The 14,989-nt window shown below is 43.3% G+C and overlaps 1 protein-coding gene across 7 annotated transcripts in view; it reads right to left on the reverse strand.

The window, feature by feature from the left end:
• Itpr (Inositol 1,4,5,-trisphosphate receptor) overlaps nucleotides 1-14,989 on the reverse strand; it is a 78,260-nt gene that overhangs the window by 4,241 nt on the left and 59,030 nt on the right. For 5 of the 7 annotated variants that reach the window (XM_089571251.1, XM_089571254.1, XM_089571248.1 and 2 more), the window contains 11 exons: nucleotides 14,366-14,476; nucleotides 13,527-13,892; nucleotides 10,822-10,947; nucleotides 10,693-10,759; nucleotides 10,459-10,578; nucleotides 9,637-9,820; nucleotides 7,192-7,541; nucleotides 4,432-4,646; nucleotides 3,713-3,878; nucleotides 2,081-2,241; nucleotides 404-565 (listed from right to left, as the gene is read on the reverse strand). In XM_089571251.1, the coding sequence (XP_089427377.1) occupies nucleotides 404-565; nucleotides 2,081-2,241; nucleotides 3,713-3,878; nucleotides 4,432-4,646; nucleotides 7,192-7,541; nucleotides 9,637-9,820; nucleotides 10,459-10,578; nucleotides 10,693-10,759; nucleotides 10,822-10,947; nucleotides 13,527-13,892; nucleotides 14,366-14,476 (2,028 nt within the window). The remainder of the gene's footprint in view (nucleotides 1-403; nucleotides 566-2,080; nucleotides 2,242-3,712; nucleotides 3,879-4,431; nucleotides 4,647-7,191; nucleotides 7,542-9,636; nucleotides 9,821-10,458; nucleotides 10,579-10,692; nucleotides 10,760-10,821; nucleotides 10,948-13,526; nucleotides 13,893-14,365; nucleotides 14,477-14,989) is intronic. The other 2 variants (XM_089571252.1, XM_089571250.1) reach the window with 2 other exon arrangements.

Consider the following 14,989-nt stretch of genomic DNA (forward strand, 5'->3'; position numbering starts at 1 on the left):
AATCCATTGCAAGAAGACTGCTACATGTCACTGTACTGAGTTTTTACTTTAGTTATATTAGTGTTACGAATGGCATTATTGCTGCTGAGACACCACTGCTAGGCACACGGCCACATGCTTTTCAATTTTTCTGCATCCATCCCATGCTTGCCTGCCACAAAGGGCATGAAAACATGCAAGCGGATGACAAAAACAGCACCAGCTACTTCCTTCTCCTTTTCAAGCCAAACAGCTGAACCTGGTCTACAACTCCATCAACCTATTCCTATAAGCTGCAACAACCTGAGAAAAAGCCTACTTAAAACATCTTACGCAGCAAAACAACAAACAATGCAGTTTTCCCTCAAGGTGAACAAGTGCGAAGATGGCATCGGCAGCTGAACGAAACAAGCAGGCACGTTACCTGGTCCCTGAGTTCGGCAAGCTGCCGAGAGAGAGTGGACACCAAGCGCTGGGTGTCCTCCAGCTGGTTCTGCAATGTGCGCATCTCATTTTGTTCTCCGTCCGCTTCATCCGCCGCCAGTGACATGGCACGCATGCGTGGGAACCACTCCAGGTTCTTCTCCTGCAGTGCCAAAAGCGTGCTCACACTCCACAAACAGTGACTACCAGTTGAGGTGAGATTAGTGGTGAAAGACATGATACATTCATCTTGACTTCCACTGTCATCAGCACAAAGCAAAGGGAGAGTGATTAAGGAGTTTCACCAGTGTCACTTGCAATGCATGATAATTACATTTAAACAAGGTCAGGGGACAAAACCTTCATTGCACTAAAATTTCACTAAACAGTGTGAACCAGGAGTACAGAAAGACATGATAAAAACTATTAACTAGTAATAAAGTGCCTCCCTAGAAACCGCTGAAACTATCTTTCAATGTCTCATGCATTTGCGATGCCATGCCCAAAGAAATGCTTTCACAAAAAAAACGGCCACCAAGAGATAGTGCCTGGCTGTGTTAAAGGGACAGTGAGGAGAGCTCTATTAATATTTTTTGTTATAGCAAAATCTGATAGTTGGGCATTTCATGGCTTTGTTGCCACTTGGCCGGCAGCGAAAGATGCATTTATTTCTAAGAAATTTGCATTCGAAGTTGAAAAAGTTTTTCCCGCCGCTCTGATTCAAACTTGAAATTCTCTTATGACGACACAAGACTAAGTGACGTAAAACATGACGTGCACATGACGTAACGCAGACTCTGTGATTTCTGGCGGCCAGCAGTGCGGCCTAGCAGCAGCCGAAAAGAAAGCTACCGCCGGCTGCACGTCGAAGGCATCCATCGGCTATTACGGCCGGCGCTACCGCCGCTTCGTTTACGTTTGCACCGGCGTTTTGCCAGTGTTACGATGGATCCCGTTCTCGAAGTAGTCAACGAAGTTCTTGCAAATAGGCACCTTTAGCATACCGTGTACCTTGTTACCGTTAGCGGAATACCGGGAACCCGCCTACCGCCAGTGAGCAGGCGCTCATTGGTCCCGATAGTGTAGGCGCGCGTGTAGCTGCCGGGGACGTGGCGCCATCTGGCAACGTCAAGGAGATTCGCGCATGCATTGGCTGCGCCTCAGTGATTCGTAGATGTCGTGTCCTAGTGTTGCTATAACCATTCGTTCTAGCAACACTGTTTTGTCCTATGACGTCATCATGCTTGTACTTGCGAGTTTGGCCTGTGGCGGCGATAACTGTATTTTGGTTCTTGCTCTTTTCTACGTTGCAAGAGCTTTGTTGTCAGTATGAGTGGCGTTTTTGTAATCAGCAGCTGGTATTCTGTCGATATAAGCCAACTTCAATTTCTCCTCAGTGTCCCTTTAAGGGTTTTCAAGCCGTCATGGAACTGTGAACTGTGCTATGGGATGTGCTCCCTGTCAAAAACCTTCGAATCAAAATACTGCACACTCGAACTCTAAGCAAGATTTTCACTGCTTCGCAATATTTTGCATTTAAGAATTTTACTGCAAACCACAGTCACTGCAGCCAGAGGACACAGCAGCAAATTTCAGCATGGAACACTCTCACTACCCACCTGCATTCGCTGTTTCAACTGGTCAGAAATACAGCAATGACAGCAGAAGTCTGGCTCACCTTGATCATGGAGTCCACATAGCTTTCGGGGCCGGTGAATTCTGTCGGATCCTTAACTCGCACCAAGACAATGAAGTAGAGGTAGTGCCACAGATTGTGCTCACACCGGATGTGTTCTTCAAATGACACACTCTTGTTGTCAAAAGCCGATCTGTCCAAACCTGGTTACATGAAAAACATGTTTGCAGCTGGGTGAGTCATGAGATGCAACACTCCTTCCTGAACATAAGACGATTAGAACATAAGACTATTAGACCATTTCTTAACAAATACGTGCAAGTACTGCAACTATGCATCGAAGTGCACGGCAATCTGGAAGACATTCCTAGCTTTATGCACAATGACTCCTTTATCTTATTCCTCTTTTATAAAATAATATCTCCAAAATCACTGCAAGTGTAAATACAAAACATTTCGATAAAAGATATTACAAGACAAAACACACTACTTCTGCTACAGCATTGATTACATCGAGACATATAATTTCTCTTTTCTGCTGAATTTGCATTAGCAGACCTGCAAAATTCCATAAAGAAGTGTTGTGATGTGCTGGGTTTTATAGCAAGCAGCTAAGGCTATCATGTGCTAAAGGTGTATTTTGTATTCAAGGGACTATAATTATCAAGTCTATAGTTTTGTTTTAAGACATTTGCTTTTCTTTAAAATCTAAAAATACAAGACAAACCAACAAAGCCATTTTCACCTATGAGTGACACTAGAAGCAAAGGGATGTGTTCTTAGTAAAACAGTTGCCTTTAATTCCAACATGACTCTGGACCCAGCAGAATTTTACGTTATGTCTTTGAGCTGTGACTGTTGTTATATTGTGTACAATTTCCCCAAGTAGCGGTGTGATTGCATTTCTGGAGTGAAAAACTGAGTGCGCTCAGGGAGCCTACACAATACTGTTTGTGATGTTCTCATTCACTATTTTTTTCTATGGTGACAGAGGTGACATAACATTCAACAGTGAAGATGGATGCACATTTGAAGACTTATTGTCTCCTCCCAATTCCCTTGTACTATTGTGCTTCTAATGTAAACAGCCGCTTTCGAAACATCAGTATAAAAGTCCACGAAGCCGTCATATCTTTCCTCAAGAGCAGGGAATTCTTGTATGATGTTGTTGTGGAGTTTTTTTTTTTTTTACGGAGCTGTGTAGGAGTGAGATTGCACTTGCTGTAAAATTGTATCAAGGAGATAGTCAGTCACGTCCTTGGGCAATGCCAGGTAATGTGTCCAATAGGCCAAACTTCTGGCACATCTCGTCAAATCGCAAGAGCAGTGGCCTGGTAGCTTGAGGTTTGCTGCTGAATATTATACTAGAAGGACACTTTGTTACAACTATAGATAGTAGATGTGTACAGGCACAGAGCTCACCCTAAGAATATGTGCCCAAATAAGTGCAGTTCTTCTCATTTCTTGGTCGGGTTTATTTGTTCCTACATTTGTTTCTATTTGTTTCTGCTGGCTATCGGAGATGTTCTGTATTTGACGCATGAAAGGTGCAGGCCTGAGTTATGCACTGGATCTAGTTTTTTTTTTTTTTTGATGGAAAAGGTGACCTAGAAGTTATTATCATCCTGCAAAGAAAAAACTTGGAAGCATATCACTGGTTTCAGTGCCACTAACCGCAGATGAAGCAGGTGTTGCGAAGGGTCTCTTCCTTCTGCTGCTTCTCACTTCTCAGATCAGCAAAGGTGTCAATGATAACACCAAAGATGAGGTTCAGCACAATAATAATAACCACAAAGAAGAACAGGAGGTCGTACACCACTCGGGCAAAGTAGAGCGGCTCCTGCAGAAATATTCGCATGATGTGAGCTCCAAACAGCCAGATGCACCAAAACAGCATGTGCCATGGAATGGCAGCACACACATGCACAACACAACAAAGCCACTGAACAGCAACTTAAGTGCAGCAAAAAGCATGGGGTACAATCACAGAGCACACTGAAATGCATGATGAAAAATTGGCATGGACAAGTGTCTGTGTGGCGCATGCATATATTTATAAACATTATGCATTTTTACACTAACTTTTGGCTCAAGTAGCACCAGTAGCCAGGAAAATAAAAAGACATGGACACAACTTTGTCGTCGTTACAAATCTCCCGATTACGCACTTCAATCACCTTTCTTTACCCTAAAGAACAGTTACACACTGGTGATGACTTTCAAATGAACTACCTGCGACCTTTGGGCTATGAACAAGAGCAGCGAACAAGAATGCTCGTGTTAAGCAATCATGTTCATCCCAATTTCTTCTTAGTACCCAGTCTTGCTGTGCACTGTACTGCGTGATAAACCATAGCCATACGTTCCGTGCTAATGAATACGAGAGCACATACCTTTGCACTAGGTGGCCGTAGAATGTCTCCAATGCCTCCACCATTGCGCAAGCCATGATTCATGGTGGTGATTATGCACATTATGAGTGAGTCGCAAGCTCGCTCAGTCGTTGTGTCATCATCTGACCCACTGTCATCTTTTTCGCTGCTGTTGGGTCGCTCTGATGCATCACAAAAGCCTTCAAGGCAGGGTGGGTCACCTTCTGGGCCTGCGACTTACATTTCCCGTAAAGATGCATTAAAGGCATGAGACAGAACTGCACTATTTTGTGTTCACAAGTGGTTAAGGGGGACACTGGTCTTTGAGACCAAAAAATGACCAAAGAACCATTTCCTGAAAATGGCATTTTTGAAATCCATGGCTGTTAACCACCCAAGTCTACCTATTTTTCTTTTCAAATCAGTATTTTTACCACAATATTAAATTAAGATCAATATGCGAGCTAAATTTCTGTAGGGACAGACAATAAAATGGCATGTAAATTTTTTAGACCTGCTTATTTTGGATATGCCAACACCTCTGCATCTAGGACAGATGGAGACAATCTTTTTGGTAAGGGAAGCTGAAGGTGCAGTGTTTGTTCAACCTTGCTTCAAAATTTTGGATTTTACAAAGGATGGTTGACCAGTACACCTTGAACGTTGATATTCCAAGTGACGTAAAATTGCTCATAAGGGCAAATGGAAAAACTTTGAACAATGCACCCTCACTCGTTAGCCTATGTAGCCATTTTTCTGCACTGAGGTACTAATAACTGACTAATTGAAATTAATAACCTTGGAAGGCCATTAATATAAAAGTTGTTGCATATTTGAAATCAAATCGTAAATTGTGGGGCTTAGTGTCATGAAGTGACATTTGGGCTATGAAAGTCTCCTTAGTGGAGGGCTCCGGATTAAATTCGACTACCTGGGGTTGCTTTTAGTATTTCGCGTCTATCTAAACACGGCCGTCGCAGCCGAGATCAAGCATATTTGAAATCAGCATAAGAAGCTGAGCAAGACTGTTCAGTTTGATTAGGATTGGCCACAAAAAATAATGAAAATAGCTATAAGACCAGTGTGCCCACTTAACATGAAACAGTTTTGAGAGCAGCGATAAAATGCACACATTGCATAAAGTAAAGGTTATTGAGCATTCACATCACATACAAGTCCCCAAAAGCAAACCAGTAATTTACAAACAATTTTTTAAAATTCCCATTCCCGAGCCTCACAGCAGCAACCTGTGCCAGTCTCACATACCAATTCCACCTTTCAAAATCATAAGGCACACGTGACATCAGCAGTACTATGTTAGCAGATGCAGCAGATGGAGGCACGTGTCTCCCTTCCACTCTCTTATCTACTGTCCAGCCACAGTGAGGAAGGGAGCAGCGAAAAAAGAAGGAGTAAACAGCGAAGCCGGGTTGGCTGGGTGAAGGTTTTACGAGCGAAGTGCGCAAGTGGTCTGTGATTTATTTTCTCTCATTCGCTCTAGTGCACAAGTTTGCAGGGAAAATGCGGAGGCAGTTTTTTGAATCGGCGATATCTCTGGGGCTACATATGCCAGATCGAAAATTATTGCAGGAGTATGATATAGGTGATCCAATACCTACCAGTCAGACTTTCATATTGTCAGTGAATGCCATTGCAGTTCCCTTTTAAGTAAAAATTGCCACAGCGCTCTAAATGAAATGTAGTATACAAGGGAGTGCACAAACAATGTACTATGCAATGAAGTTCTGCAGTGGCAAGGAAGATGACTCATCTACAATAGTATCATGAGCCTGCAAATTCTGCGGCACCCATGCAGAGTTAATTAGGCACTACGAACCATAAGCAAGAAGTAAGGTGGATTCATTATTATAGCCCAGGCAGTGATCTCTCGGCGTTTGTAGGGTAGAGGCGTCATTGAAAGGCTGTGGTAGAGGTGTGCAAAGATGTCTGCTCACATAATTATCTCCCACACACAAGCTGTCTGGAAGTTTGGCATCTCGAAACTTGGAAAAAAACACCTTGGCGCAAATTCAGCAGCACAGGAAGCTGTCTATTTGGGCAATAAACTCTGAATTCAATGAACAAACTCGCACTACTTCAGCCAAATCTGTGATGTCAAGTGTTGAGAATGCCATAACTGGGCTTGCCACATGTAATGGCACCTCTTCAGCCTTACTTTTCATCCCCTTCATGCATTTTTAGCTTTTCATTCTATTATCCATGAAAAGGTCAAAATAAAGAGCTCCGAGCCACACAGTATCATGTCCACAGTGCAGGTATTGTTATTCCTGTCAAAAAGAGTCAATGAAGGTGCTCATCATAAAATCATCATCACTAGTCATGCAAAGATGAGTGTGGTGAGATGCAATTGGTACTTCAAATCTGCACCAGTTTTTATCTTAACAAAACCCATGAAAGGGCACCAAAAAGGAAAGCTGCAGAGGGATGAGACAAACATGACACACACCCTTTTTCGACCAAATTCACCCAACAGTATGTGTTAAGCCCCGAGCCGCACAGTATCATGTCTACAGTGCAGTTTTAAGCCTGCTGTAACTGGTTTTAAGTAAGCATACAAACATATCAGTGACATGACAACTGGTGACAAAGCTTCAGCCGCACATAAGGACCTAGTGCCAACTAACATCAAGAAATGCAGCTATTACTTCACAAGCAGCCGATTCCAAATATGAAAAATCGGTCGCACAGGATCACACCAGGGTCGCACATCTGACGGCAATGTGACCCCCATGCACAGAATATGTGGTGCAGCTCCCTCACCTTGTGGCACGTTCTGGATCGCTCGGCTGTCAACTTCGATGAGGAAGTCATCGCGGAAGAACAGAAATGCAACGATGGAGAACAGGTACACCAAGATTAGCGCAAGCACCGCTGTGAGAATGATGGAGCGGCCGTTGCGCGTCACCGACTTGATGACGTTAAGCAGCGTCTCCTCCTGGTACAGGACGTCCAACAGGAGCACACTGTAGAAGAGCGGGTGCCCCACAAGGCCCAGAGCACAGACTGCCAAGAGGCAGACGTGGTAGAGCAGCTCCATGTCCGACAGCATGTGGCCAAGACTGCGTGCAAATGTCCCATGGTTGCCTACTATGCTGACGAGGTGCACCGTACTGTAAAAGCAGACAACAGGTGCCGTGCACATTAATGCGTAAGGCATTAGGGATCCATTAAGGGTAGGGATCACGTGTGGTGGGTGATAACAGCGATTCCCCTGCGTTGTACAGTTGACAGAAAGCCTGAGCTCAGGTCACAACTCTAGCTTTTTCATTCAGACACATGGGAAATGCAGACATGCTTCAATTTGGATCCAATTTGGATGTAATTTACTGCATTTGAAAGGAAAAGTCAATATATGGTGACTGATAAAGGCAGGATTTCAATCCACGCCACAAATTTTTTTATTAAAGGATTCTGAAAACCACTCTGAAAAGACATGTAAACTTAAATTTTACAACTGTATATATATGGCAGGAAATAGTGCCACTGCATATGTTGCAACTTCTACCGTATTTTCCGGTATATAAGACGCGGCTTTTTTTCAAAAATCTTGCTGGTGCGTCCTATACAAGGGTGCGCCTTATATGCGACTTTTTCTGTTTTTTTTGCGAGTTCAGAAATTACTCAGGTCCATGTTCAAGCTTTTTTCACCAAAAAAACATCACTACCAATAACGCGGTTTTAACACGGTTAATACTTCAATACGGGGATCACCGAGAGCAACTTTATTAGGTGAACTTTATTATTAAACGGTGGGGATGACGACTTCCGGAATCATAAACCCGTGGCTGTTTCGCAGGCCCCAAGCAAAAGTAATGTGAAATGCCAAAAGATGGCGACAATCGCGTTTCTCGCCATTGTCAAGACAAGCCGGCGTTTCTTTCAGTCACCCTTTGCAACTTTGTTTGCTCCGTGTACGTAGTGCGAAGAGAATGTTTCAGCTGGGTCGCCTCCAGAAATGGGCGTGCTTTTTGATAGCGCATCTTAAGATGAAGACTTCGAAGGTTTTAAGTTAATATAAAATGTTCTTGTGGACATAAGGAGAGTTCCTTCGTTCTTTTTTTCTTTTTTTGCTAAAACATGGGCGGGTATGGCGTGAGTGTTGCCTTTTTCGATCACTTAGCGGTGCTTAAGAACTTCTCACAGGTAAGGTGCATTTTGCAATGGTCGCACAAGCATGTTTAATTAAGCCTCACTAGCCTAAATGGGTAAATTGGGATGCGTCTTATACACGGGTGCGTCTTATATACCAACTTTTTCAATGACAGCCTGCATATATGGGGGGGTGCGTCTTATACAAGGGTGCGTCTTATACACCGGAAAATACGGTACTTCCCTCATAACCTCTGAGCTTACTCGAAAGAATAACTTATGGCTCTGTATCTATGCGATAGAAGCTGATATAAAAATTCTGTAAACCACACCTGTTAGCCTTGATGCCTCCAATGTTATTCTCTGCAGAGTGATCATTTTCATACTCTGCCAAGTCAATATGTTCTGCCCAATTCTTTCATAAAGCTCGTGCAGCTAACGTAGCAATTTCAAGTTCCATGTAATCTTGGATATTGCCTTCATTCACTTCTTTGTGCTTTTAGATAACCAGAGTGGGCTTGGGCTAAGGCACTTGCCAACGCGCTCTAAGCTCAAGAACCAAGCTTAACACATGAGTGGAATTTCCTGAGAACGGTTCTCCCACTTTCCTAAAAAAGTTAAAAAAATATTTACACATGCTGTGCCTCATGCAAGTTGGGTTGTGCAAATGCAGATTAAAATGAGAAATTGTCAGCAGCATGATAGGAAAGCAATAAATGGGCAACATATTGGCAGAAAAATAGTTGCAATCTGCCAAAAGCCACTACACAAAAAGAGCTATGACACTGATATATTTGCATACACACATTTATATGCATTAAAAGAGTACAATCTATGCTCCATACTGCAAACGACTTTATTTTGGTGAATCACGGAGACCTTGTGAAAAACTGGTCCCAATAATAATTTGGGCAAAGGGGCCTATCACTTCTGTTTCATGAAATTTAGTATACTTCGAAACATCCTGAAATTACAACTTTACCTGAATTTAAAGAAATACTGAACTCGCGAAAAATAAGTCATTTATAGTTATCTGAAAGCAGACAGAAGGGCAACGCAGCATTACAGAAGAGGAACACCAATGAGAGAAACTTCCTGCAGGAAATGACTGCTGACCTGATGGCCACATTGACTGTGCCCAGTAGCCACAACGTCGGCTGTAAGCCAAGCCAGGACATGAGACGTAGAATGCAGGCACAAGACAGTGCTCGCATAGATGATGGTCGCGGTGCTAGCACCACTGCTGCTAGAGACACCAGCATCAGTGCCCAGCTCAGGCCACTCAGCCGTGGGTCCAGTTCTGCACAAGCCAATCACATTAAGAAAAAAACGGGCACTACTCAGAAGACAGCTGTTTCCTGCTAGAAACAGAGCAGGTGCCTTTATAGACCATGCATCTGCTTTCACAGGGAGCTAGACAGTAGTCACGTATCTAATGAGCAAACAGCACTATGAATTCTGTTTTCTACACAGCTAAGAGGATCTCCATGAAGACTGCAGACTTTATGAGGCACGTACAGTAGTTTACAAGCACTACTTATGCAAATACAAAACAAAGCGGCAGATGGCATTGTATAAATCCTTTAAAGATAGCAACATTTTCTTAGAGCAGTTTTAGTAAGCCTACAAAAATAGGTTCCGCCATGCCATCGTCTCACATGCGACAAAATGGTATAGGTCATGGGGTTTAACATCCTGAAGCTGCATGCGAGCTATGAGGGGCGCGGCTGGATGCCGTAGTGGTGGACTCCAAATAAACTTTGACCACCGATATCACATAGCAAATATATATTTTTGGATTTTGCCTCCATCAAAGCATAGATGCCATGATTGGGATTTAAACCTACAACCTTGCGATCAACACAAAGTTCATCTGCTGTCTAGCTCAATAAAAAAACAGGGACAACACGCAGCATTGGAAGTATAAAATGCATGTACCTTTGGCTCCTTCAAATGGGTAGAAGCTTGCCACAATGACATTGATCAACACAGCCAGGTTGAAGGCCACTGTGCTCCATGTTGACATGTGCCGGCTCACCCAGTACAGAACCGGCTGACCTGCAGTCATGGTTTATTCTGAATAACTACAGCATCACAGACACAACACCTTTCCACTTATTACACCACAGAACCTGGCGGCAAATAAATATGAGAAAAAACACAGCAGCTTACCTCGCAGTTTCTTTTGCCATTTCATTTCATTGAACAAGTCCTCTGTCCTTTCAAAAAAGTCTGACACCTGAAAGTCACGGAGCCAGTGTTTGCACAAGTCTGGTGGAAGGAAGAAATAGTGGCACTCACCTTACTGCCTTGTTCATCCCGTTCTGTTGTGTTGTACACTTTTACCTTGGTCTCCCGTGTTAGAAATTCGCAGATCTGAGGCACAGGGAAGACTATCTGCTCCATCGTACGGTCATGCCGGACAATCTAAATGAAAAAGACCCCAGTCAGTAACTACATGAGCTGTGAGGTAGTCTCCTGTTATAGCAATATAGAAAAACTGATATGCAGGAAAACCGAATGCTATTCATAAAGGTGCACTCATCACGTCACACTGTGATTGTCGATCCCGTAGCAAAAAAGAATGGTAAAATAATGAGCGGAACACAATCCTTGTGTGAACATGAGAGCATTCAAAAATAGCCATGGTATGTCTTACTTTTCATTAACCCTTTCCAGTCACCTGTCAGGCAATCGGAAAAGTGTGCGTCCGGTCACTTGTAGGGCACGGCCTGACACAATGTTTTGCCTGCTATTTCTGTGGGAAAAATAGCGCACCATTTGGTTGGAATTGTTCTAGCCTGAAAATTGGTTATGTGGCTTTCCTCCCAAGGAATGGAAGCATTATACTTATGCAAAAATATTTTTTCATCACGAGATTTTGAGGCCCTGAATTTGAGCTGGCAAAAAACTGAGGCATGACTTCCATTCTGGCAGACGTGTTCTGTAGAAAGTTGTCTAACGACTTTGTAGAAATTGAAGATGACTTTAATGACAAAGACAACTATTTGCCTCCTTCGACAAGGACTGCGCTGTCTGCAGTGACAGAATGACAAAAGGCAGCAGAAAGGAGATGGTAATTTTTTAAAAGGAATGTGACAGGAAGCCTGGCCTCCACCCAGGAGAGTGTTTTGAAAGTTACCACACTCTAAAGAAGTTCCGCTAAAGTCGTAGCGAAGCAGAAAAAAATTCTTTAAATAAATCTTTCTAACCAAATCCTGACGTGGCACTCCCTTCCTCAGCAGGGGGCTAAAGGCCCAAAGGATGCTGACCGGTGCAGTTATCACTGGTGAATGTACACCTGACCGGAAAGGGTTAGAATGGTTCACGAAGAAAATATGCCGTAAACACTGGAGAATAAATAATGACTGGTCTCCTGCTGTAACATCAACATAGGTCTTAAGCCAAATATGAAAATTAATGCAAATTTGGTAATGAAACAAAAGGCACAAATACTACTGCATTTCATGAGCACATAAAAATACTGCACAACCCTGCGACGGCATAATGTGCAAATGTGTCGCAGCTTTTCATCAATAATTTTCATTTGTTTCAGCAAAAACCCAAGGTGTAATCATGATGTACCATCACAAACAAAAGTCTACAGAATGTGGACTTGTGAAAAAAGAAAAACTGCTTTCCTTATTACCTCACTACCTAGCCAGCTGGCATTAGTTTTATCAAACGAAAAATGCACGCCCCTTCACAATTCCAGCTTTTTCACTGAACTGGGTTGGCTCACTGCACAGAATTACATTTTTTTCCCAAACCTGCAACCCACACACTGCTGTCTGTGATTGTACATGTTGTGAACAGCTAGGAAATAAGCCTGTTCAAATATGGTATTCTTGATTTGCTGTCCCAAATTGCTTATAACTGCTCGAAACCCTCACTCTCCATTTGATTTGCCAGGGTAGCTCCACCCATGAGACTGACTGTTCCAAAACAGTCTTTTTGACCAACGGATAGTTCCTGGGGAATCTGGGGGTTCTCCTCAGCTGCTCCTGCATTTTCGATTGGGCTGGATTGGACAGGAAGCAGACAGCGCGATATGCACTACTTGTGGCCATAGTAAGAGTAAGTTGCAGTTTAAATGCTCCTTGTTGCATTGTACTGTTTACCAAAAAAAGTCCGACTGCAATGTTGCGTGAGTAAAGAAACGTTTACATTGTTCAATGCTACTTAAGGCGTACAATGCACTGTTGCAGGCGCTTCATGAACACTTGGTTTCCATTTAGTTTCTGGTCGTCCTGGTGCAATGTTGAGTGGAAAAGGTCCGCGATGAATAGCGATGCAGCAATGGGAGTTTCCTGCCCACTGATGAAAAAAAAAAGGTATGTGTTCTTGACGAAGGAAGGCAGGTTGATGTCATGAAATGCACCTGTGTATCACAAAGCAAGTGACAATTTTCATTGTAAATACCAAGCATACAAAGCATGCACCAAACATGTCGGATCCAGGATTCCCCTGGGCAGTACGGAGCTGCCTGTATGTGTAATTTGTAATTCTGCTTCCCGTTCGGCAGATAGCATGAGCTTGGCAAATCAAGGAGGCCAACAGCCGCTAGGCTTCAAGCCCTCTGTGTACAACAATGGCAAGCCTACAAAACGTGCTCCAGTGTTCCCTAGGTCTGACGCCCTCTGTGTACAGCAATGGTAAGCCGAGAAACATGCTCATGTGTTCCCTGTAAGTTGTGGAATGGACAGCTAGGCATCTCTTTGGACCCCAGCGACGTATGAGACCTGCGGCATAAACCACCCCACTGTGCGAGTGCCAGACAGAGTGGTTAAGAGCATAAGTGATTCATGAGTGGATTGGTCAGTGAAGGAGTGGGTGAGTGAATGCGTAGGAGGGTGGGTCTGTGAGTGAGCGAGTGAGAAAGTAAGTGACAATGAGTGAAACTGTGGCTATGAATTGTTCGCATGTCACATTCTGCGCTGCAGTCTGAACGCAGCTTCACAAGTGGGAAACGGTTAGAAGAAGAAAGAACGTCTCCAGCACCACACCTCAATCTGTGCAGTGTGTGAGGCGTAGTACTGCAGGGCCTGTGCTGTCTTGCAGTCCGAGCTCTCATGCGGCTTCAGCAGTCCAGCCAGGTCCCGGTTGTGCTGGGCCAGCTGGTGGCACAAAATGTAGATGTTGTGGCCCACCTCCTTGGGGGATACTCCCACACCTTCACCACTTCCGCCCCGACTGTCTCCGGCACCATCATCATCGTCATCATCATCCTCATCTTCATCTTCGTCCTGGTGGTAGGCATTGCACGCCACCTCGACCAGCTGGCGGGGGCTCATGTTGAAGAGAATGCGCTCAGCATTTTCACTGTCCCCACGGCTCTCCATGATGGCCAGAAGCAGCTTGCTTGCATTGTTCTGTAGTGGGGCAGGGGCAATGGACATATTATTATCTGAAAAACTTAGCTAATGGGCAAACGTGCTTTATGCAGTACGATGTACTGACAAGCAAAAAAGAAATTTTTTTATGTTTTTATGTGAGCAACCTAATGTATTTTCCAATTACAATGACAATTTCCTAGGTCTTTCAAAACATGCAGCTGCTTCAAGGAGCAAGGCATCACATATACATGTATGCAGCTCTCTTAGAGCTGCACATTAATGTGTAACCAAAACAAATCAGGTGCCGATGGCATCTGCACTTTGCAGGCTGCTCACAACAGAACACTATTCCATTAACAGTGCCAAGTCATACACTAACCAAGGCACGGCTGAAAAAGGTGGTGGAGTGGTATGCATATACGGAATGAGGACCGACTCTTGAAAAGAACAGATTATGAATTTACAGAAGGATAAGTGATGGACAGAGTCATGAGGTAGCGTATGCCTACCTTCAATTCTAGTACAAGGTCCATTCGCTTTTTTCCCAGGGGGTTGATGTCATTTAGAACCAGTGCAATGATGATGTCAATTCCATTGCTTTCGTGCATAGCTATGCAGTTCTGAAAAAGATTAAGGAAAACAAAACCCCATAATTTGTATTCACTGCCATGCATCAGCGCACAAAATTCAGGAAAGCAAGGCATCAATTAGGAACAAAAGCAGCTGATACAAGTTTCTCAGATTTCTACAAAGCTATTTAATGCAGCACTAAGAGACAGCTAATTTTTTGGAATAACTTGCATATTTTAATTTGCACTGAAAAGATAGTTCTTAGTTGTTAACTGTCCAATCCAATACAGTCAGTGTACATGAAAGCATTTAAAACAATGTGATGTTGCAGGTGCAATTTCCTTTTCATCCTTCTCTCAGTCACAACAACAACAACAACCTGTCCTCAATATTCTGAAAACTGGTTAGACACAATTTATATTTTGTTAAATCTCCATTTTAATAAGAAATTAATCAACACTATCTCATCTCTAGAAAAGTGATGCATATGGCCTTTTAAAAACCATAGGCTGTACACGTTACAAATGTGCATGAACCCACAGCACAAAAAGCACTAGACAAAT

This window comes from Amblyomma mixtum, chromosome 2 (assembly GCF_055824585.1).
Source record: "Amblyomma mixtum isolate Tamu chromosome 2, ASM5582458v1, whole genome shotgun sequence".
Classification (NCBI taxonomy): domain Eukaryota; kingdom Metazoa; phylum Arthropoda; class Arachnida; order Ixodida; family Ixodidae; genus Amblyomma; species Amblyomma mixtum.